Genomic DNA, 25,853 nt, shown 5'->3' on the forward strand with positions numbered 1-25,853 from the left:
CGGAGAAGACAACCCAAGCTGGTCCAACCTCTTTTCAACTATTCCTTTATAACTACAGTGTTTTCATTTCCTTCAGCGCCAATGTCATTCTCTGTAATGAATTGTTCTATCGGCTTTGATGAAGGCAGACACAAACCTTTTGTTCAATTTCTCTGCCTTTTCCTCATACCCCAGTATGTCAGTCACGTAAGGGACCCGTGTTAGCCTTTGAAAACCTCCTGCCTTTTCTACGCAAATTTCTTGTTCTCACATTTCCAGCAGGGGAACTTCCTGCTCTCCTAAATGACTATATGGAATATTTAGCATGGTCCAAAATTTTACCAGGCCATAAGACATCGGATCAGAATTTGTCCCATTGATACTGGTCCACCGATTTCTTATCAACCCCACTCTCCTGCCTTCTCCTCGTAACCTTTTATGCCCTGACTAATCAAGAACCAGACAACCACTTTAACTATACCCAATGACTTGGCCTCCACAGCCACCTGTGGCAATGAATTGCACAGATTTACTGCCCTCTGGCTAAAGAAAATCCTCCTCATCTCTGGTCTAAAGGGACATACTTCTACTCTGACGCTGTACCCTCCAGTCCGAGACTTTCCCACTACTGGAACCCAAAATACGCAGTACTACATGGGGATACACAGAGCCTAGACTCCCCCACTGTCGGAAACATCTTCTCCATCCACTCCGTCCAGGCCTTACAATATTTAATAGGTTTCATTTCTTCTAAACTCCAATGAGTACAGGCCCAGAACCATCAAGTGCTCTTCATACATTAACCCTTTCATACCCAGGATCATTCTTGTGAATCCCCCCACCGCCCCCCCAGACCCTCTCCAATGCTAGACATCCTTTCTTAGATAGGGGACCCAAAACTGCTCACAGTTCTCCAAGTGTGGTATAAAATCTCACAAAGGGACGTCTGGCTAGCTATGTTTGCCCCCTATCCCCTCTGGCAGCCTTATCATTGGATCAAAAACAATGTGCAATTTCTCTCAATGGACACAAAGTGCATTTGCTGCTCCTCAGCTGCCCAGGAGGAGATAGTACGTGCACTCCACATCCACCACATTACCTCTACCCCATCTAAATGCATTAGAGTATAGGTAGGCATAGAGAAGGTAAGTAGCAGCTGTATAAAGCTCTGCTGAGGGTGTAGCTCGGGTACAGTGTGCAGTTCTGGTCACCCTGTAACAGGAAGGATGTGAAGGCTTTGACGAGGATGTAAAAGAGGTTCACCAGGATGCTGCCTTTTCCAATCCCTCATCTACAAGGCACCAGACAGGGGGGTGATTGGGCACTCCCCATTTGCCTGGGTGTGTACAGCTTCAACAACTCTCAAGACCCTGAACACTGTCCGGTTCAGAACAGCCCACTCAATCAGCATCCCACCCAAACTCTCCAAAACACTCCCTTCCTCCACCACCTCACCCCCATTGGAAATCAGTCAGTTTTCCTTCCTCGTAACTGGGTTTCAACCCAACAAACCCACTCAACAGATCTGTGACAGCACGTTCCTCACACGGACTAGGGTGCTGCAGGAGCTCTCAATAACCCCCCATAACTTCCTGAAGGGGAGTGTGGATTCAGTCATCAATTTTGTAGTCGGCTAATCCCACTAAACCTATTTATGTTCTTTGAGCTGGCTTCTTTGTCCCAGTCAGTGTCTGTACACACACACACTCACACAACGTATATATAAACACATACATTCACACAAGTATATATACAGACACACACATATATAGACACAAATACATACACACACTTGCAAATACACACTCACACATCTCTACACAGATGTACATATGACACTCTGGTTGCGTCGGCTGTGTAAGTCTCGGGAAGACACCCTCTGACCTCGCCAAACATGGGAGATTAAAGTGCAAGCCCCCCCCCCCAAATCCTCCTGTTTGTGTGGATGCTGTGTGATTCGTTACCCTGTTACAAATCAGTACCACAAAATAACAGACACTACACCGCATACAGTTAAAAGAGTAACTTTATAATTCTTAATGTGACTACAGGGTTAGTGAAGAAAAAGCGAAAAAAGAAACAGGCCCATTTTAATGAAACAGTCTAACGTGCACAAGTTGGAGCTCACAGTTTCCCCGTCGCCGATCCTCCTTCGATCTCCCCCGGGCTTCACCGAATCCACACCGGGTCGACTCCTCCAAACGCTTCTCTCCAGCGTCTTCTCTCTTCTCCCCTCTCAAAAGCCCCAAAGCCAACCTTAGTGTCCCTCACCAGAGAAACCTCCCCCGAATCCATTCATCCAGAATAGATGGCGCATAGTTCTCCTATCTCTTATCTCCAACAGTAACCCAAACAAGCAGCTTACTCAGAGAACAGTAGAGCATAACAGAGAAAAATATGAACCATGTGAACCAGGGTATTACATACATATAGACATGCATTCACACACATACTGTATATATACAGACACACAGGAGTAAATATAAACACACACACAAACACAAGCATATACACACAAGCATGTGTATATGTAAACACATGTATACATATACACAAACATAACTATACACACACATATATACAGACACACATACTCAAGTACCTTAGCACACACATGCACATATATGCATATGCACACGTAGAAGTAAAAATACACACACACATATATCTATAATTTACACACACAGTATATATACACACATTCTCACATGCATATATACAGACACACACACATATATATATATACACACACACACATACTCATTCACACACACATGCATTTATATATAGACACATATATGTATACAGGCAAAAGAACACACATATGTATTCAGACATGTGTATATATAAACACAGATATACACACATGTACATTTACACACAAACACATACATACACAGATACACCTACAGATATGTATACATGCACATGTATATACTCTCACACGTATATACGCACACACATACACACATGCACGTACATACACGTGTGAGTATACACATATGCACATGCGTATACACGTACGCACACGCATATACACACATATGTACATGCATGTATATATACACGTGTGTACATACATGTGTTTATATACATATGTGTACGCATGTGTATACACACATATGTATATACACACACGTCCATACACACTCATGTGTATACACACACACATCCACACACTCACGTGTATACATACACGTCCACACACTCACGTGCATACACACACTGACATGTATAGACACACGCACATTATGTATATTGAATAGATTAAAAAAACATACAAAAACAGAAATACTGTATATTAAAAGAAGGTGAGGTAGTGTCCAAAGCTTCAATGTCCATTTAGGAATCAGATGGCAGAGGGGAAGAAGCTGTTCTGGAATCGCTGAGTGTGTGCCTTCAGGCTTCTGCATCTCCTACCTGATGGTAACAGTGAGAAAAGGGCATGTCCTGGGTGCTGGAGATCCCCAACAATGGACTCTGCCCTTCTGAGACACCGCTCCCCAGAGATGTCCCGGGTACCCTGCAGGTTAGTGCCCAAGATGCAGCCAACTAGGTCGTGACCAGTAGCCCCTCCAGACCAGAATGTAATGCACCCTGTCAGAATGCTGTCTATGGTACAGCCACAGAAGTTTTTGAGTGTATTTGTTGACATGCCAAATCTCTTCAAACTAGTGTAGCCGCTGTCTTGCCTTCTTAATGATTACATCAATATGTTGGGACCAGGTTAGATCCTCAGAGACCTTGACACCCTGGAACGTGAAGCTGCTCACTCTCTCCACTTCTCATCCCTCTATTGGTATTGGTAAACATGCACGTGTATGTACACACACATATACACACATCAGTGTACACATACGTACACACACATATCCATGTATTTATACACACGCATGTATACACATATACACACAAATGCACATAAACACAAGTATATATGAGTGTGTATATATGTGCATTTATATATACACATTTGTACATGTGTGTATATATGCGTGTATATATACACATGTGAGCATGTGTCTATACTTGTCTGTGTGTATACATGTGTGTATTGACGTGTCTGTGGGTATCTATCAGATTGCATATGAGTGTGTGCATGTATTTGTATATACACATACTTACACGTATATTTACACACCTACGTATACACACACATTCACACAAGTATACACACCCACACATTTACAAACGTATATACACAGACACGACAATGCACACACTCACACACATATACATAAACACATATATAAACAAATGTATTCACACACATACACAGGTATATACATACAGACATGCACATATAAATATATACACACACACACACACACATATACACATGTACATAGACACACACATGCAGAATCAGAATCAGGTTTATTATCACCGGCATATGACGTGAAATTTATTAACAGCAGCAGCAGTTCAATGCAATACATAATCTAGCAGAGAGAAAATAATAATAAAATAAAAACTAATAAATAAACAAGTAAATCAAATACATGTACTGAATTGATTTTTTTTAATGTGCATTTAATAGAAATATTATATATTAAAGAAAAAGTAAGGTAGTGTCCAGAGCTTCAATGTCCATTTGGGAATCAGATGCAGAGGGGAAGAAGCTGTTCCTGAATCGTTGAGTGTATGCCTTCAGGATTCTGTACCTCCTACCTGATGGTAACAGTGAGAAAAGGGCATGTCCTGGGTGATGGAGGTCTTTAATAATGGACGCTACCTTTCTGAAACGACGCTCCCTAAAGATGTCCTGGGTACTTTGTAGGCTAGAGCCCAAGATGGAGCTGACTAGATTTACAACCTTCTGCAGCTTCTTTCGGTCCTGTGCAGTAGCCCCTCCATACCAGACAGTGATGCAGCCTGTCAGAATGCTCTCCATGGTACAACTATAGAAGCTTTACAGTGAATTTGTTGACATGCCAAATCTCTTCAAACCCCTAATGAAGCATAGCCGCTGTCTTGCCTTCTTTATAACTACATCAATATGTTGGGACCAGGTTAGATCCTCAGAGATCTTGATGCCCATGAACTTGAAGCTGGTCACTGTCTCCACTTCACACAAACGTACACACACGTGTATATACACACACATGCACGCACACCACATACATGTACACACATATACATATGTACACACACAAATGTATGCACCTACACATGTGTATATATGCATGCATATATAAGCATACACACTTGTTTGTGTATCTGTGTGTTTGTATGTGTTCGTGTGTGTTTACATGTATGTGTGTATATTGACGTGTCTGTGCATACATACGTGTATGAGTGTGTACATGTATTTGTATATACACGCACAGATGTGTATATATACACACACATATATATATATATGTATACTCACACACATATGCCTGCATATGTGTGTATATACACACACGCATACACACACATGTATACAAAACAGATAAACACACGTATACACAGACACATGCATATATACACATGTATAAATACACAACTCATTCCCCTGTTTATAAACAAACGTGTGTGTGTGTGCATATGTGTGTGTGTGTATACACACACATACATACACACACACACACAAAATGATATGTGTGCACACACGTGTATGTATGCAATCACAGGGTTATATGCATGTATATAGCACACATACTATATGTGCACACATGTATATACACACACTATATATACACACAATCATATATACTATACACATACGTATATATACACTATACACACACACATATACATAAAAGCACACACATAGGTATACACTCACTTATATGAAACACCCTGGTTTCCTTGGCTGCGTAAGTCTCAGGAGGACACTCTCAAGTCCCGCCAAACTCATGAGATTGAGATGGCTCATTCCACACCCCAAACCCCGGTTTTGTGTGGATGCTGTGTAATTTGCTACCCTGTTACAAATTAGCTCCATAAAATTACAGACAGTTCCCTGCATACAATTAAAGGAATTATATTTATGAACCTTAACTTAACTAAAGGGTTAGTAAAGAATAACAAAAAGAAAAGGGCCCATTCTAGTTAAACAGTCAAACGTGCACAAGTTGGAGCTCATCTTGAACTTCTCTAACACTGACGCACTGGAAGGGTGCTTATGTGAGAATGCTGTTCTTGGACTACAGTTCATCATTCAACTCCATAATTCCCTCCAGGCTCAACAAGAAGCTCAGAGACCTCGGCCTTCACCCTGCCTTGTGCAGCTGGATCCTGGACTTCCTGTCAGATCGCCGGTAGGTGGTAAGAGTGAGCTCCCTCACCTCTGCCCCTCTGATCCTCAACACAAGAGCCTCTCAGGGCTGTGTCCTAAGCCCCCTCCTTTACTCTCTGCATCTCCATGACTGTGTGGCCACTCACTACTCCAATCTCTGAATTAAGTTTACTGATGATACTACACTGATTGGCCTAATCTCAAATAATAATGAGGCAGCCTACAGAAAAAAACTCATAACCCTGACACAGCAGTGTCAAGAAAACAACCTCTCCTTCAATGCTGCAAAAACAATGGAGTTGGTTATGGCCTACAGGAGGAATGGAGACAGGCTAACCCCTATTGACATCAATGGATCTGGGATTGAGAGGGTGAACAGCTTTAAGTTCCTCGGCAGACAGCACCAAGGATCTCATGTGGTCTGTAGACACCAGCTATGTGGTGAAAAAGGCACTACGCCTCTTCCACCTCAGATGGTTGAAGTTGTTTAGTATGGGCCCCCAAATCTTTTCTGCAGGGGCACAATTGAGAGCATCCTGACTGGCTGCATCACTGCCTGGTATGGGAACTGTACTTCCCTCAATCACAGGACTCTGCAGAGAGTGGTGTGAACAGCCCAGCGCATCTGTAGATGTGAACTTCCCATGATTCAGGACATTTACAAAGACAGGTGTGTAAAGAGGGCCCAAAGGATTACAGGGGCCCCAAGTCACCCCAATCACAAACTGCTCCAGCTGCTACCATCCAGGAAACGGTATCGCAACATAAAAGCCAGGACCAACAGGCTCCGGAACAGCTTCTTCCACCAGGGCATCAGACTGATTAATTCATGCTGATACAATTGTATTTCTATGTTATATTGACTGCCCTGGTGTACATACTATTAATTACAAATTACTATAAATTGCACATTGCTCATTTAGACAGATATAACATAAAGATTTTTACTGCTCACATATATGAAGGACGCTAAGTAATAAAGTTAATTCAATACTTACACGTACACACACACACACATAAACATATGCGTGTATATATGCTCAGATTCATGCACACATACACACATGCAAATGTATAATTACACTCGGACAAATGTATATCCACGTGTATGTATGTGTGTGTATATATATACACATACACGTGCACACATGCATATATAAAAATAGATAAAACATGTATAAAGACACTCAAGTATATACTCATTCATGTATATACACATATACACACGTATAAACACGCATGTATATATAAACATACACAAAGACGTGTATATGCACATACAGTATATATACACACATACATATATTATATATTTATATATATATATATATATATATACACACACACACATGCAAACACACGTATCCACTTATCTACAGACACACGTATATTAACACACACACAAGCGTAAATATAGTCACACACCTTCCCACAAAAAGACCCTAATAGGTATTATCTACAGGCCCCCAAGCAGTAGCATGGATATTGGGTGCAAGTTGAATAGGGAGTTAACAATGGCACGTGGCAAAGGAAATGTTGCAGTAGTTATGGGGGATTTCAACATGCAGGTGAACTGGAAAAAACAGGTTGGTACTGGACCCCAGGATAGGGAGTTTGTAGAGTGCCTACGGGATGCATTTTTAGAGCAGCTTGTATAAGAGCCGACCAGGGATAAGTTTATTCTGGATTTAGTGTTGTGCAATGAACAGGATTTGATAAGTGATCTTGAAGTAAAAGAGCCATTAGGAGGTAGTGACTATAATATGATAAGTTTTTATCTGCGAGTTGAGAGGGATAAGGGCAGATCAGAAGTGTCAGTATTGCAGTTGAACAAAGGAGACTATGGAGCCATGAGGGAGGAGCTGGCCAAAGTTGACTGGTCAGATATCCTAGCAGAAAAGACAGTGGAATAGCAATGGCAGGTATTCTTGGGAATAATGCACAAGGTGCAAAATCAGTTCATCCTCCGGAGAAGAAAGGATTCAAAGGGGGGAAAGTGGCCACAGTGGTTGACAAAGGAAGTCAGAGATAGCACAGCATTAAAGAAGAAGTATAACAGAGCTAAGGTGAGTGGGAAGACAGATGATTGGGAAATTTTTAAGAAGCAACAGAACTTAACTAAAAAGGCAATACGGGGAGAGAAAAATGAGGTATGAACGCAAACTAGCTAGGAATATAAAGGCGGATAGCAAAAGTTTTTTTTTAGGTATGTGAAGAGAAGGAAGATAGTTAAGAACAATGTTGGGCCCTTGAAGAATGAATTGGGAGAAATTGTTATGGGAAACAGAGAAATTGCAGACGAATTTAATAAATACTTTGGATCTGTCTTCACTAGGGAAGACACAAGCAATCTCCCAGATGTATGGATGGGCCAAGGACATAGGGTAACAGAGGAACTGAAACAGATTGACATTAGGAAGGAAACGGTGATGAGTAGACTGATGGGACTGAAGGCTAACAAATCCCCAGGTCCAGATGGTCTGCATCCTAGGGTACTAAAGGAGGTGGCTCTGGAAATTGCAGATGCATTGGTGATCATTTTCCAATGTTCCTTAGATTCAGGATCAGTTCCTGAGGATTGGCGAATGGCTAATGTTATCCCACTTTTTAAGAAAGGAGGGAGGGAGAAAACAGAGAACTATCGCCCTGTTAGCCTAACATCAGTAGTGGGGAAGATGCTAGAGTCCATTATTAAAGATGAAATAGCGGCATATCTTGATAGCAGTGATAAGATTGGGTCGAGCCAGCATGGATTTACCAAGGGCAAATCATACTTGACTAATCTATTGGAGTTTTTCGAGGATGTAACCAGGAAGATAGATGCGGGAGATCCAGTGGATGTGGTGTACCTTGACTTTCAGAAGGCATTTGATAAGGTACCACATAGGAGATTGGTGGGTAAAATCAGAGCTCATGGCATTGGGGGGAGAATATTGACATGGATAGAAAACTGGTTGGCAGATAGAAAGCAAAGGGTAGCAGTGAATGGGTGTTTCTCGGAATGGCAGGTGATGACTAGTGGGGTGCCGCAGGGCTCGGTATTGGGACCACAGCTGTTTATGATTTACATCAATGATTTAGAGGAAGGCATTGTGAATAACATCAGCAAGTTTGCTGATGATACTAAGCTGGGTGGCAGTGTGACATGTGATGAGGATGTTAGGAGAATTCAAGGTGACTTGGATAGGCTGGGTGCGTGGGCAGAAACTTGGCAGATGGCGTTTAATGTGAATAAGTGTGAGGTTATTCACTTTGGGAGCAAGAACAGAAAGGCAGATTATTATCTGAATGGTGTGGAGTTAGGTAAGGGAGAAATACAAAGAGATCTAGGAGTTCTTGTTCATCAGTCTCTGAAGGTGAATGAGCAAGTGCAGCAGGCAGTGAAGAAGGCTAATGGAATGTTGGCCTTTATTACAAAGGGAATTGAGTACAAGAGCAAGGAAATCCTTTTGCATTTGTACAGGGCCCTGGTGAGACCACACCTGGAGTATTATGTGCAGTTTTGGTCTCCAGGGTTAAGGAAGGACATTCTGGCTGTGGAGGAGGTGCAGCATAGGTTCACTAGGTTAATTCCTGGGAAGTCCGGACTGTCTTACGCAGAGAGGTTAGAGAGACTGGGCTTGTACACGCTGGAATTAAGGAGATTGAGGGGGGATCTGATTGAGACATATAAGATTATTAAGGGATTGGACAAGATAGAGACAGGAAATATGTTCCAGATGCTGGGAGAGTCCAGTACCAGAGGGCATGGTTTAAGAATAAGGGGTAGGTCATTCAGGACAGAGTTGAGGAGGAACTTCTTCTCCCAGAGAGTTGTGGAGGTGTGGAATGCACTGCCTCAGGAGGCAGTGGAGGCCAATTCTCTGGATGCTTTCAAGAAGGAGCTAGATAGGTATCTTATGGATAGGGGAATCAAGGGTTATGGGGACAAGGCAGGAACCGGATATTGATAGTAGATGATCAGCCATGATCTCAGAATGGCGGTGCAGGCTCAAAGGGCCGAATAGTCTACTTCTGCACCTATTGTCTATTGTCACATATATACACAGATATATAAACACACATATCTACGCGTGTGTCTATGTATACATGCACACACACGTATATATACACACACATGCATATATACACACATACCCACCTCTATGTGTATATACTAGCATGAAAAAGTTTGGGCACCACTGGTCAAAATTTCTGTTACTATGAATAGTTAAGCGAGTAGAAGATGCACTGATCTCCAAAAGTCATAAAGTTAAAGATGAAACATTCTTTTCAACATTTTAAGCAAGATTACTGTATTATTTTGTTTTGTACAATCTGACAGTGGAAAAAAAGGAAAGGAGCACCATGCAAAAGTTTGGGCACCCCGAGAGATTCGAGCTCTCAGATAACTTTTACCAAGGTCTCAGACCTTAATTAGCTTGTTAGGGCTATGGCTTGTTCACAGCCATCGTTAGGAAAGGCCAGGTGATACAAATTTCAAAGCTTTTCAAATAACCTGACTCCTCAAACCTTGTACCAACAATCAGCAGCCATGGGCTCCTCTAAGCAGCTGCCTAGCCCTCTGAAAATTAAAATAAATGATGCCCACAGAGCAGGAGAAGGCTATCAAAAGATAGCAAAACGTTTTCAGGTAGCTATTTCCTCAGTTTGTAATGTAATTAAGAAATGGCAGTTAACAGGAACGGTGGAGGTCAAGAAGACCCAGAAAACTTTCCAAGAGAACTGGTCGTAGGATTGCTAGAAAGGCAAATCAAAACCCCCGAATGACTGCAAAAGACCTTCAGGAAGATTTAGCAGACTCTGGATTGGTGGTGCACTGTTCTACTGTGCAGCGACACCTGCACAAATATAGTCATAGTCATGCTTTATTGATCCCGGGGGAAATTGGTTTTCATTACAGTTGCACCATAAATAATAAATAGTAATAGAACCATAAATAGTTAAATAGTAATATGTAAATTATGCCAGTAAATTATGAAATAAGTCCAGGACCAGCCTATCAGCTCAGGGTGTCTGACCCTCCAAGAAAGGAGTTGTAAAGTTTGATGGCCACAGGCAGGAATGACTTCCTATGATGCTCTGTGCTGCATCTCGGAGGAATGAGTCTCTGGCTGAATGTACTCCTGTGCCCACCCAGTACATTATGTAGTGGATGGGAGACATTGTCCAAGATGGCATGCAACTTGGACAGCATCCTCTTTTCAGACACCACCGTCAGAGAGTCCAGTTACATCCCCACAACATCACTGGCCTTGTGAATGAGTTTGTTGATTCTTTTGGTGTCTGCTACCCTCAGCCTGCTGCCCAGCACACAACAGCAAACATGATAGCACTGGCCACCACAGACTCGTAGAACATCCTCAGCATCGTCTGGCAGATGTTAAAGGACCTCAGTCTCCTCAGGAAATAGAGACGGCTCTGACCCTTCTTGTAGACAGTTTCAGTGTTCTTTGACCAGGAAGAGTCATCAGAAGAAAATCTTTCCTGAGTCCTCACCACAAAATTCAGGGTCAGAAGTTAGCAAAGGAACATCTAAACAAGCCTGATGCATTTTTTGACCACAATCAGCAAAGGTTTGGAGAAAAAAAGGGTGCAGAATTTCACGAAAAGAACACCTCTCCAATTGTTAAGCACAGGGGTGGATCGATCATGCTTTGGGCTTGTGTTGCAGCCAGTGGCACGGGGAACATTTCACTGGTAGAGGGAAGAATTAATTCAATTAAATACCAGCAAATTCTGGAAGCAAACATCACACTGCCTGTAAAAAAGCTGAAGATGAAAAGAGGATGGCTTCTACAACAGGATAATGATCCTAAACACACCTCAAAATCCAGAATGGACTACCTCAAGAGGTGCAAGCTGAAGGTTTTGCCATGGCCCTCACAGTCCCCCGACCTAAACATCATCAAAAATCTGTGGATCGACCTCGAAAGAGCAGTGCATACAAGACGGCCCAAGTATCTCACAGAACTAGAAGCCTTTTGCAAGGAAGAATGGGTGAAAATCCCCCAAACAAGAATTGAAAGACTCTTAGCTGGCTACAGAAAGCGTTTACAAGCTGAGATACTTGCCAAAGTGGGTGTTACTAAGTACTGACCATGCAGGGTGCCCAAACTTTTGCTTTTGGCCCTTTTCCTTCTTTGTTATTTTGAAACTGTAAAAGGTGGAAATAAAAGTTTTCTTGCTTAAAATATTAAAGAAATGTGTCGTCTTTAACTTTATGCCTTTTGGAAATCAGGTCATCTTTTACTCGCTTAACTATTCACAGTAATAGAAATTTTGACCAGGGGTGCCCAAACTTTTGCATGCCCCTGTATATACCCATGTGTGCATACGTATGTACGCATACATATATACACACACACATATATACACATGCACACATATACTCACAGATACACACATACACAGTATATATAGATGTCTGTGTATATATACACAACATATATATACACATTCACACAGAAATATATACACACTCTATATATGTCCACGCACCCCCACGTATATATAAATACATATACACTTTCACAGACTTATATACATACACACACGTATATACACACTCGTGCACAAACGAATATATACACACTTTTTGGAGTGTTCTTTTGTCTTCATGGTGTAGTTTTTGCCAGGATACTGCCTCACCAGCAGATGGACCTCCCAGATACAGGTGTATTTTTACTGCAATCAATTGAAACGTCCTGACTGCACCCTGATTTGGTGTGTCATATTGAAGGGTGTTTTCCCTTTGACATGATAGAGTCTTACTGTTGATCAGTGTCAAAAAAGTCAAATTAAATCAATGCGATTCAATGTTGTATAACAATAAAACATGAAAACTTCAAAGGGGGTGAATATTTTTTATAGGCATCGTAGATATGTATTTAAAAAACTCCAACTAATCTCACTGTTAAACTCATTCGAAAAACTTCTGTGAATATGGCCTGAATATAACTCAATTTAAGATCACTAACATATCCCCAATAAGTTATTTAATTAAAATAATGCAAATGATTTAGAGAAACGAAACTAACTAAATTCACAGTAAAACTCAAATAAAATTCAGTGCAACTCTGACAACAGGTGAATGGTGGGACTCTGGGAGTGTTATGGAACAGACACAGCTTGCAGGTCAGGCACATGGTTTCCCCGAACATAGCGCCACAGGTAGTCAGGGAAGTACGTTGGGGCGTTGGCCTTCTTCAGTCAGGGCACTGATCACAGGAGTTGGGATCGTAGGTGCAGCTGTATAAGCTGCCCTTGGACTCCCCCTTCTCCCATTCTCACACTCCAGCTCCCTTCCTTCCTCCTCTCTCTCTCTCGCTTTCTCAGCCCCAACCCCTTCATTGAGCTCTACGGACCTCCGGCTCCTCCCTGTGGCCGTTGCAGGTACAGCAGCCCATTGACAGGAGCAGCTATTAAGTCGAAGTCGAGTTTATTGTCAGGTGCACAAGTCCACGTGTACACAGGTGCAATGACAAACTTACTAGCAGCAGAATCACAGGCATACAATATCAGATAAGCAACGTTCACAGGGAAAACAAATTACACAGCTTCTACAAGGAAGGACACAACTTAAACAAAAGAAAACTTCCGTTGTATTCCAAAATGGTCACGGTATTTCTATACTGAGGCAGTTATTAGAATTGTGCCGGTTGGTTGAAGAACCAAACGGTGGGAGGGAAGTAGCTGTTCCTGAACCGAGTAGTATGGACTTCAGGCTTCTGTACCTCCTGCTCACACGTCCTCACCACACCTGGTCACAACCTTGCAAATCATTCCTCTTTGCTTCTTGATCACGCCGCTTGAGATTCAGTGTCACGCAATCCTGCCAGTTTGATCTGGTCCACGCCTTCATGAACCAGGTCCAACACTTGCCATTTTGGGTCTTCCTCCTCCTTACATAAATCAGCTGGTTGTTGGGTGTGCGGACCCTTGGATTAGGGTTGAGGGTAGGGCTGGGAAAGAGAGGGTTGTGGAGCTTAGTGTCGAGAGGTGTGCGGGGCTGTGGAGCCACTTCAGTCTGCCCATACCTTTCATTAACCTGGTTCGACACTATTTGGTTGATTAACTGGGAGTGCGCTGGGACACATGATCAGTAATGTAACCAGTTGTTTCCGGTCATTAATCATTAGACACCTCGCCCAGGCGACCCAGCCAGGGCTGATCAGGCTCGGCTGTGTTCATCCTATGGACCAAGATAATCAGAGGCATGCAATTTTGAGTGGTCGTGTATTTTAGACCTCGATGGTGGTGGAGGCAGATACAATGGTGGTGTTTCAGAGGTTCTCAAACAGGCACACAGACTTGCAGCGGTTGTGGAGACATGGGCCAGATGGGGTTATTTTAATTTGGCACCATGATTGGCAGAGACATTGTGGGCCAAAGGACCTGTTCCGCGTTAAGTACAGCAGTGCAACATCCCCTGAACAGGCCTTTCCCAAACACCATGGATGAAGCAACCTGATGTTACCTACATCGCCAGAGTTCAGTCAGGAGGAAGACTTACCTTCGGCTTGATTTCATATCTTGTGCATTAGGTGAGAACTCCAATAAATCTCCAGAATCTCGACACCACCCAGGACAAATCAGTCCGTTTGACTGACATTTCGGGCCCCCATCCCCCCCCCCCCACCGGCTTCCATCAGCTGCAGTGTGCACCGTCTACCGAAGGGGACAGCACAGTTACTCCTCCGACAGCTCCTCTTGTCACTGGTGTGAGTTAACCCAATTCTCCGCCCATCAGTGAGTATGCAGCGTCCAATATCAACACCTACCACCAGTGAATGTGCGACAGCCAGTGTAAAATCTGCCTCTAGTGAATGCAAGACTCAGTATACTATTTTCTGGTGGGTATAACAAGATAATATTGCCCAGCCGTCACCTCTGCGTGTACGCGCGCAAGGCTGAACAATTTACTGCCGCTTCGTGTGCATAATCTAATGTAGCATCCGTTACCAGTGACGGGGCAAGAGGCAATACAACTCCTGTCAGGGAGCGAGCAAAATCCAGCACAGTCGATAGGGAGGGCAAGTTTGCTGTCATAACATCATGTTACTCGGCTCTATCGCCTTCCTGTTCATCGAATCGTCGCTACTATATTCCGACTCGTTGCAATTTGAACTCGTGACCTCGTTAGAATCTGGCGCCTTATTGTCTGCCGACTCTGCACTTTCACTGCTGTACATCACTCCCCAGGGCCCTGTCACTTCTTGTTCACCTCTTCAAAAAAAAATCTTAGCCAAATATGTTAAGGACGGATTTCCCCATACTCTAACGCTACGCCACTGTCCCTAACCAGTCCTTGCCTTTCCACATGCTGGTCGAGGCTGTCACAGAATCGTCTCCAGTAACTTTCCCGCCACTGATGTCAGCCTCGTCGGTTTATACTTCCCTGGCCCTTCTCCTCCAGTCTTACTGTTATTTACCCCTGATGATGTAAATATTTCCACCAGGGGCCCCTGCAATATACTCTCGACTTTCCCAGTTCCCTGGGATACACTTGGCCCGAACTCAGGGATTAATTTACCTTTATGAACCTCGTATTAGGGATATGTCCCAGAAACATTGTTCTCTTCCCCCACGGCCGTTTCCACGGTGAATATAGACATTTAAGACCTTTCCCATTCACTGTGGCTTCACCCAGTCAACCACGCTGATCCTCAGGGATTCTATCCTCTTGCTGGTTTACCATGCGTTCTTGCTATACTTGTAGAATCTCTCAGCACTCTCCCTCACCTTGTTGGGCACAGTTCATATCCTCCTACATCTCTGTATGGCTAAATGGCTTTAGTTCACTCCTGAACAATGTCTTTCCTGCCCAGACTCATCATTCAGGGCTCCCCCACACCTTGCCAGCCATCCTTTCACCTGGGATTTAGATCCAACCATCACTGGTGACTCGTTTGACAAGTGGATGTGCAAGGCCCGAGGCTTCCTGTCCATAGTAAGTGTGCAAAGACTGGAGCTACCTTTCACCAGTGAGTGTGCAACAGGCTTTCACCTCTCCTGCACCAGTGTGTGTATGTGTGTGCCCAAGTCCCAACACACCATCTGTCAACGAGACACTGGCAATCTCTCCACAGTGCATGGGCAGCCCTGGTACCTGCTGCTCCACAACCGAGTGTCTAATGGAGGGAGCCAGTGGGTGTGCAAGCCCACCACACGCCATCGCTTTATGCAACTCATCCAACCTGGCACCAGTGAGGTTGCACACAGTGTTGTCATACAGTGTACACACCCCAGCAAGTGTGCAAGGTCAAGGCACCCCCCAGAACCACGGTGTGCAAGGCTTATATCGCACTTGTCTCAGTGCAAGGCTCAGTCTGTCAGTGAGTGTGAAAGTAGGTGCACACCTGTTACTGACTGTGCAAAGACACACACAACCATTGCCACTGTGCAAGATCTGGTGCATGCCTATTACGGGTGTGCAAGGTTCGATCCAGGGTGAGAGGGGGGGCGATGAGGCAGGAGGGGCAGGGTTGATGCCTCATGGGATGAGAGGGGCGAGTTGGTGATGGAGGAGCAGATGCTGGTGGACACCATATCTTACACCCTCAGGTGTGAGCAGGGGGGAGGGGACTGTGGAGAAACCGATGAGCAGCCTGCACTGACACTGTCAGAGGTGTGAAGGACTGCATTAAAAACACACAGTGCACAGTTGGATTGGTGCCCCTCGGGGAGTCATTTCAATCTATAATACAAAGCAACTTTACAGATATTGTACAGAATGCTTTAGCATGAGGCGGCAGGGTGGGGAGAGGGCTGAAGGGGTGTGGCTGCAGGGAGGGGAGCAAGGACAAGCTAAAGGAACCTGACAGTGTGGGAGAGAAATGGGGAGGGAGAGATGGGAGTTAAAATGAATGAAATAGGAAAGGATGAAGAAAAACAATGAAGAGGTAAAGTTTGGAGACTGTAGTGTGGGAATGGGAGGGTGGAAGGGGTGGGGAAGAGGGGGACAGGGATGGAGAGAGCGTGAGGGCTGGGTAGGGAGGAGGTGAGTGAAGCAGAGACGAGGGGGAAGCGGTGGATGGCTGAAGACAAAGTGAGACAGAGTGGGCGCGTTTGAGAGTGTGAGCGACATGGAGGAGACCCCACTCCCAAAGGAATCTGTACAGCGCCCCCAGCGCTGGTTCATACCAGTCGAAATCAGCATCCCCACACCGCGACAGGGCACGGAAGCAGTCTACACGGTCCCCCCCAAAACCCCATCCACCCCTCAACCCATCCCCTCCCAAATCCTGTCCAGCACAGGGAAGCGTCCTCCTCCTGTCTGCCTCCGCCGCCTTGCAGGATGGTGCTCGCACGCACAGCCCCTTGCTCCTGGATCGGTCCGGAGACCAGAGTTCGTGCTCTCTACCCGCGGCGTGGCTCCTGACGGCCCTGTCCCGCCGATTAGTTTCCAGGAACCCTGTCCGGTGCGGGTGATCTCTCCCGTCCCCGCCACCTCGCATTACAGCGCGCACACACACACTGACACTACCACCTCCTCCAGAAATGGCGTAAGACCAAAGTCTGTGGCTGTCTCCCACAGATGGGTGGGGGGGGGGGCTTCAAAAAAAAAACTCATCCAGTACAGGTGAGCACTTTCCTCCCCTCACTGTTCTGCCGTCTCACACAGAGACACTGCCCCCTCCTCCACAATGGGCATGGGGAACCAGAGTCCATGGCTCTTCCTTCCTGTCCCCCGTCAATCGAGTTCGAGGAAACCTGTCCGGCCGAGCCATCTGCTGCAGACCTTCCTCCCCAGTCTGTCTGTCCGAGGCGCCGCCCTCCTCCTGCTCCCGATCGGTCGCTGTGCCGGAGTGTATTGAGTCCTTGGAGAAGGGGGCCAGTTCTCCGCAGCATTGCGGGAAGCCCCGTGTTTATATTTATATATTTATAGATAACCTACGCAGTATGAAAAGGACAAGGTGGGTGGGAGGTGGGCCGTTGGGCAGTCACCTGGCAGTGGGGTTGCTGGGGGAGCTGTGCTCCGGCGAGGACTCAGGCCCTGGCCCCTCAGTCTCGGCTGAGGGCTCCTCCTCGTGGCGGCCCAGTGCATCGGGGCCGGGCTGGGCGGAGGGCGAGGCCGGGAAGGGCGAGGAGGGCAGTGGCTGCTCACTGGGTGTGGCCGTCTGCATGATCTTCTGGCGCACCTCACGAATCTTCAGCTGCAGACACACCTTGGTTGGGAAGATGTCTGAGTAGCGAGCCTGGAAGGCAGCCGTAGCTTGTGCTGCAGGGGAGGAGGGGCAGGCGAGGAGTGGGGGTGGTAGGGGAGAGTAGGGACATGGGGAAGGTGGGGAGAAGCAGGGATGAAGAAGAGGAAGTTGTTACAGCGACCAGTCCTGGACGGTGTGACGTCCCACCTAACAAGATGTGTCCCATGCCCACTCCCAGCACTGCCTCAGCTCTCCGTCTCTCTCGGATTTAACGGTACCTGGATACCATACACCCGGCCACACGTTTGATTTTGACGCTGTTATTCCTGCTCAGTAACAGAGGAACGGGGGCATGGAATCCCTCAGTACCTCCAGCCCCGCCAGCTTGTTCTCACCACTGCACCCCCTCCACACGTGTTACCCACGTCACTGTGTAAACAGACACAGGGTTGAAGGGACATTGGAAGGGAGGGGACGACAGAGTTAGGGAAGGAGGAGGAAGCACAGGGCAGGAAGAACGGGGAATGGGGGAGGAGGTGGGGGTGTTGGAACGGTCACTTACCAGAGGGGAAGAAGCCATGCTCCTGGAACAGCTGCATGACCAAGGCACGCCGCTGGTCGAGGGTTCGCCGCAGCGAGGAGTAGGGCACCTTGTCCGCCAGGTCAGCCAGCACGTCGTCTGCATCTGATCCTTGACTCACTGAGAGAACAGGGCACATCAAAGGCGGCGGCTGGTCTCGATGGCCCTCTTTCTTCATAGTGTACCCCTCTCCTCTCCCTCGCCCCCTCCCCATCTCCTTCATGCCTCCCTCACAAAGCAGATCCACTCTCTGAATTTTCCCCATGACTCACACTCCGTACATCACACCCAACCCCCTTACTGAGCTGGGGGGTGGGGGGAATTCACAGCAGCCAATTAGCCCATCCACCCCACCCCTCGTTGGGATATGGGAGAAAACTGGAACTCCCAGACAAATACACTGGTTACAGGGAGAACATGTGAACACACACACACACACAAGCAGAGAAGAAAGCTGGGGAGTTATAAGCTGCTGGGGGAAGGGAGTAGAAACAAACCGACACCAACTCAGTGAGTAGTAGTACAAATCCTTCCTTCCTCCTCCTCCCTGTTCCCAACCCCTTCCCACACCTCTCAGTACCACCCCCCTCTCCGGCCAGTCTACATTAACTGCACTGCATCCCACACTGACCCCGAGGGCCTCTCCTTCCACTCGACAACTGGCTCTGGGCTCAGAGCAGCACAGGACCTTTGCAACTGAGGAAATCAACCCTGCCCAAACCCCAGCGAAACAGGAGCTGCCCACGCACCACACCAGGGTGACAAGACTCCCCTGGCCCCACATACCGGGTCTGTCAAAGGTGAAGATGTCGCCCTCCCGGCTGGCGCTCTTGGGCGTGTTGGGCTCCGAGCTACAGCTAGAACGACGGCGCAGTTTCCTCTTCGGGGAGATGGGGTCTTCCGTTGAGGAGTCCAGGTCTGGGGGGGGGGAGAGCCACAGTGTGAGAGCACGGAAGAGGGAGAGGACAGACAAACAGAGAGGGGAGGGGGCGAGAAGAGGAAAAGAGATGGGGGGGGAACATAAAAACAGGAGGGGAGGAGGAGAGGGTGAAGGTGGTTGGGGAGAGCGGGAGAGGGAGGAGTGAGAGGTGGGGGGTAGAGAGAGGAGCAAAAGAGAGAACAAAGGGGATAGAGGGAGGTTGGGGTAGGGGGAGTGGGAGGGGGAGAAACTGGAAAGAGCTAGCAGAATGGAGATAGGAGGGGGAGGATTGGGGAACAGGGAGAGAAGTGCAAGTGGGAAAGGTGGGGGTGATGGGGTGGAGAGAATGTAGTGGAAGAGGGGGAAGTGGTGGGAGTAGGGCAGTGAGGAGAATGGAGTTCCACCCCATACCTGTGGAATTCTTGCGTTTCTTGCGGTAGCTGCTGAGGATGGTGCGGGGCGAGGTGGTGAGGGCCTGCAGGGTGGGCGAGGGCAACACCTCCTCTGGCCGGAACTCGGGCAGCTCGGCAAAGCGCTCCTCGAAGTCCACCTCCAACAGCACGCTGTGGGGAGGAACAGCATCATCACACCGGGATGGGGGACACCATCGTACGGGAGAAAAGAGCCATTAAAATCAACCAAGTCACATTGGGTGAGAGTTGCAGATGAACCAATAAAAAGAAGCAGGTTTAAGTGGAGTGGGCCAGTGCTAAGAGTAGGGAACTAAGTCTTTGGCTTAAGAGGCTTCGGAGGGAGGAAGTGGAGGCACAGGTGAGTCACGGGTAAAGAATTTGCATTATGTATAGTATTAGTTTTATATAACAAATTAAATAGGGATGCAGGATCAGGAGCTTGAAGACTCATACCGCCAGATTTGGGAACAGCTTCTTTCCAACTGTGATAAGACTGCTGAATGGATCCTGACCCGGATCTGGGCCGTACCCTCCAAATATCCCGACCTGCCTCTCAGTTTTTTTGCACTACCTTACTTTCCATTTTTCTATTTTCTATTTATGATTTATAATTTAAATTTTTAATATTTACTATTGATTTATAATCCAGGGAGCGGGAAGCACAGAATCAAATATCACTGTGATGATTGAACATTCTAGTATCAATTGTTTGGGGACAATGAAGTATAAAGTGTTGTAGCTGCACGTTTTGGGAGCTGGTGGACCTCATTGTGGTTCCTGGTGCCACATCTGCAGCAAGTGCAGGCTGCTCGAGGAACTCAAGCTCAAAGCTGACGACCTGGAATCTGAGCTTCAAACACACTGCGGTGCATCAGGGAGGGGGGAGAGTTATCTGGACACTGTTTCAGGAGGCAGTCGCAACGATTAGATTAAATACCTCCAATTCCGCATCCCGAGGTAAGAGAGTGGGACTGCTTGTGAGACTGGTAGAGGAAACCAAGATGCAAGGTATGTGGAAGGGCATGTGGTATTGAGGAAGCAGGGAGTCTGCAGAAGAACAGGCAGATTTGGAGAATGGGGAAAGAAGTGACAGATGGAATATAGCCTAAGAAAATGTTTGGTCATGTACACTTTGGTAAGAAAAAAAAAAACGGTGAAAAAAATTCAAAAATCCGAGGTGCAAAGGGACTTGTGCAGTATCCCCTAAAGGTTCACTTTCAGTTTGAGTCTGTGGTAAGGAAGGCAAATGCAGTGTTAGTATCCATTTCAAGAAGACGAGAATACAAGAGGAAGGACACAATGCTGAGGCCTTTTAAGGCATTGGTCAGACTGCACTCGGAGTATTGTGAGAAATTCTTATCTAAGAAATGTACTGCTATTGAAGACTGTGCAGAAGAGGTTTACTTTCTGGCCTGGGGTGGGCGGGGGGGGGGGAAGAGGGGAGGAACACAGTCAAACTGGGGGAAAACAGGGCTAAGAGTTGGGTGAATCAGACCTGGTTGTCCCAAGCAGAGAGAGACACAGGGTAGGATCTGAACCCCCCTCCCCGCCAATGCCATGAACCCAGTCCCCATTAACCAATTACCTCAGCTGTAAGCCTGGCCACCACATTAATCCCTCACTTCCCCATGATCCCAGTTCTCCCCCCACGTCAACCCCTCACCTCCATGACCCTAATCACATTAACCCGTCGTATCCCCATGACCCTGGTCATGTAAACCCATCGTATCCCCGTGACCCCAGTTGCACACCACTCACTTGTCCACCGAGTCAAAGGTTTTCTTCAGTGGCGGCGGCCGGACCTTTACCTTCTTGGGTGGCTCTTTTTTATCAGTGGGGTCAGAGGGGGGAGCTGCAGCCTTACCGGGCTCGCCAGGGGCGGGTGAGGTTTGGGAAGTGCTGGGTGCCTCCCCTCGGCTGTCCAGGAGCGAGCCCCGCCACTCTCCGCTGCCTGCGTACTTCACCTGCCAAATGCACACAGTGGGGTCAGGGGTCAGATACACCGGGCCAGAGGCCATTTTCCTCCATCTCTCTCTGTTCCTCACCCCAATACCTTTCTCTCCTTCTTCCCCCTTTCCCCAGGGGTGCCCTGTTGGACATATAGCATACAGTCCTCCTCATTCAAGTCCCATCCTTCACACCCTCTTCCTCAGTGCTCTCTCAAAAGGCCCCACCCCTTCCTCTCAATCTCTGCCTCCCAGCCCTCAGCCCGCCTCCGCACTTCCCGGCGCTCTGTCTCGTTTCTCTGCTTCCTCTCATCTGTCTAATCCAGTGGTTCCCAAAAGTTATGATATCACCCCTCCTAGAGTTGGGAGGGGTCACTCGGTAGGAGGGGGGCAGCTGAGGGATTATAGGTTTAATTTAAGAAATAATTTATAAACATTTTATGCTCAGTACCTCATAACTGATCACAAAGATCAGGTAATCATCTTTTGCTAACCCATCATTCCCTTAGACTTTGCTTGAAGCACATTTGTTGAAAAGCAATGTGACACACCTGTATTTGCATATCATGAGAAATCTGGCTGAAGAAATTGTGATATTTCCATGTCCAGTGCATTATTGCTGTTCACTACTGTAGTACAGTATAAGCTGGTGTGAGTTTTATACTCTCATCACGTAGTGATGCATTTCATGTGAAGTTCAGAATCTACTGTTCAATGGTCTTCACCGCATTTCTCTAGCACACGGCTCATCCAAGGTATTGCTGCCCTACTTTATGTACCTTTAGGCAGGGAGCCTGAGCTATGAGAACATCATACCTTTCCCCTTTATTGATCGCAGTGCTTGAGGTTGGACTGAACAATAGGCAAATGACCGCAGTCATTAATCAATAAAGAAAATAGCAGAAGCAGACCAAACTAAAAAGTGCAGACAGTATATTGTGGAGTACCAGAAAATAAAGATTTATACCAGCAGTAAGCAATCAACAGCAGCCAATGTGCAACAAAGTTTTTTTTTCAAATGAGACAATGAAACTGTCCGGGCCCTTTGAACATTTGAAGAAAATATACTCTGAGAAAGCAAACAAGAACTTGGCTTATTTTCAGTCACTTCATGAAATGGAAAACACTGTTTGGAAAACATGTTTGCCAGCACTTCACAAAAAAGTGATAGTTTGTGTCCTTCATACATTTCATTGCTTATTACTAAATCTAGAAAGTCCCATACAATTGGAGAAAAACTGATCCTGCCAGCAGTAAAGGAGATTCTGAGTATGGTTTTGCACACATCACAACACAAAATAATTAAAGTGATTCTGCTCAGTGACAACTCTGTTCAAAGACAAATAGATGAAATGTCGGAGATTGTGTAACATATCTAGGGCAACAGAATTCACGCTGCACTTGGATAAGTTAACTTTGCAAAACAACGAATCTTTGCTTCTTGGTTATGTTCACTTCATAAAAGAGGAAAGCATTGTCCAAGTTGTAATTTGCAAAGGCACTATCAACAGATACAAAAGGAAAGTTAGTATTTCTGGTTGTTGAGTAAGTTTTCAAAGAGAAGGACATTCCGTTCACAAAAATTCTTGCCCGTGCCACAGATGAGACATCAATGACAGGATACTACCATGGGGTTATTATTTTCATGAAAAAAGTTATACCCAACTTATTTATATTTCACTGTGTAATTCACAGACTGTATCTTGTCGCAAAAAAAAACCCAAGTGATCAGCTACATAAATCATTAAGTACTGTTGTCACAGTGGTAAATAAAATCAAGTCCCATGCTCTCAATTTTCAACTATTTTGAGAGCTTTGTATTGAGAACGATGAACAGTTGAATAATTGCTGTTGTACACAGAAGTGAGATGGCTCTCAAAGGAAAACTGCTAATATGTTGCTAATAAGCTGTTAATATGAGACACTCCTATGTGCTTTTTGAAATTAATAAGATTCTTTGAAGACACAAATGCTTCATTCAGTAATAACTAAAGAATATTAGGTATGACATTACTTATTTGTCAGAATTGTTTGCAAAGTTTAATGAAATTAATCTTCAATTGTAAGGGAATGAGTTGAATCTTATCAAAGTCAAATCAGTCATCTTCACATTTCTGTCCAAGTTAACCCTATTTAAGTCCAACATTGGCCATCCAAAGTCCAACTCTCTATGAGTTGGAAGAACAAGAAAGAATACCAGATGATGTTCTTCAAATATACTGTGCCCCACCTGGGTAAGCTGCATAAAGACATGTCAGAGAGATTTCAGGATCTTCTCTTGATCCAAATTCCAGATTAGGTAATAAATCCAGTCCTGAATATTTGTAATGAGGAAGGACAGGGAAAGAACCGATTTTGCTACAAAATGCCTGAACTGACGCCAAGGTGTAAAAATTCACATCAACACTTTTGATTGCAGAAAGTTAACCCTGAATGCTATCCTGCACTGCAGAAAAATATCAAGGTGTTTTTTGTTGCCTTTCCAACATCACATTTAGTGGTGCGCTGTTTCAGTGCAGTCACCCAACTTCTTTCAAAACAATAGACTGCAAATTACTGTACGTAGGGATCTGCTGAATGATACTCTGCCTGATGTCAATTTCACTGTACTGAGCCCATCCATCTCATTGAAAGGTGAAAAAGCAATGAACTACTGAATATTTGGACTACTAACGTACACTCTAAAACTGTTGATGAAAATTGATTTACTGTAATTAAATATAGAAACAATTTTATTCGTAGTTTTAAATAAATTTGAATAATTGGTTTGCAATTTATTACTCCTTTGGATTTGTAGTTCCTATTTTCTTTCACTGTGCATACAAATCTAAATTCTTTAGTCTTTTAAGTAATGTCTGGAAAAAGAGAGGGGTCACTGTGAACCAGGTGGCGGGAACCCAAAGAAAATTTGAGAAACACTGGTCTATTCCATCTCCCTGTCACTATTCTAGAACACAGAAATCTACAGCACATTTCAGGCCATGTAACCTGCTCTACAAACTGCCTAGAACTACCCTACCGCATAGCCCTCTCTTTTTCTAAGCTCCATCTACACAAGAGTCTCTTAAAAGATCCTATTTTATCTGTCTCCACCACCATCACCAGCAGTGCATTCCACACATCCACTGTGAAAAACTTATACCTGACTTCTCCTCTGTACCTACTTCCAAGCACCTTAAAAACATGGCACCTCGCGTTTGCCATTTCAGCCCCGGGAAAAGGCTTCTGGCTATCCACACGATGAATGCCTCTCATCATCTTGTATACCATCAGGTCACCTCTCATCATCCATTGCTCCAAAGGGAAAAGGTCAAACTCACTCAACCTATTCTCACAAAGCAACATCCTTGTAAATCTCCTCTGCACTCCTTCTATAGTATCCACATCCTTCCTGTAGTGAGGTGACCAGAACTGAACACAGTACTCTGTGGGGTCTGACCAAGGTGTCACATAGGTGTAACATGACCTCCCGACTCTTGAACTCAATCCCATGGCTGATGAATGCCAGTACACCGTACGTCTTAACAACTGTCAACCTGTGCAGCAGCTTTGAGTGTCCTATGGACACTGACCCCAAGATCTCTCTGATCCTCCACACTGCCAAGAGTTTTACCATTACTACTATATTGTCTTCAAATTTG

At 45.5% G+C, this 25,853-nt stretch overlaps 1 protein-coding gene across 4 annotated transcripts in view; it reads right to left on the reverse strand.

Moving 5' to 3' along the window:
• Nucleotides 1-14,903: 14,903 nt before the first annotated feature.
• The window catches only part of LOC134350901 (protein capicua homolog), a 130,099-nt gene continuing 119,149 nt past the window's right edge, over nucleotides 14,904-25,853 (reverse strand). For 3 of the 4 annotated variants that reach the window (XM_063056714.1, XM_063056715.1, XM_063056713.1), the window contains exons 17-21: nucleotides 22,025-22,230; nucleotides 20,265-20,416; nucleotides 19,721-19,852; nucleotides 18,917-19,054; nucleotides 14,905-18,428 (exon numbers count right to left, since the gene is read on the reverse strand). In XM_063056714.1, the coding sequence (XP_062912784.1) occupies nucleotides 18,151-18,428; nucleotides 18,917-19,054; nucleotides 19,721-19,852; nucleotides 20,265-20,416; nucleotides 22,025-22,230 (906 nt within the window). In that variant the 3' untranslated portion in view covers nucleotides 14,905-18,150. Of the gene's footprint in view, nucleotides 18,429-18,916; nucleotides 19,055-19,720; nucleotides 19,853-20,264; nucleotides 20,417-22,024; nucleotides 22,231-25,853 lie in introns of all 4 variants that reach the window. The other variant, XM_063056716.1, reaches the window with a different exon arrangement.

This window comes from Mobula hypostoma, chromosome 8, assembly GCF_963921235.1.
Source record: "Mobula hypostoma chromosome 8, sMobHyp1.1, whole genome shotgun sequence".
Classification (NCBI taxonomy): Eukaryota; Metazoa; Chordata; class Chondrichthyes; order Myliobatiformes; family Myliobatidae; genus Mobula; species Mobula hypostoma.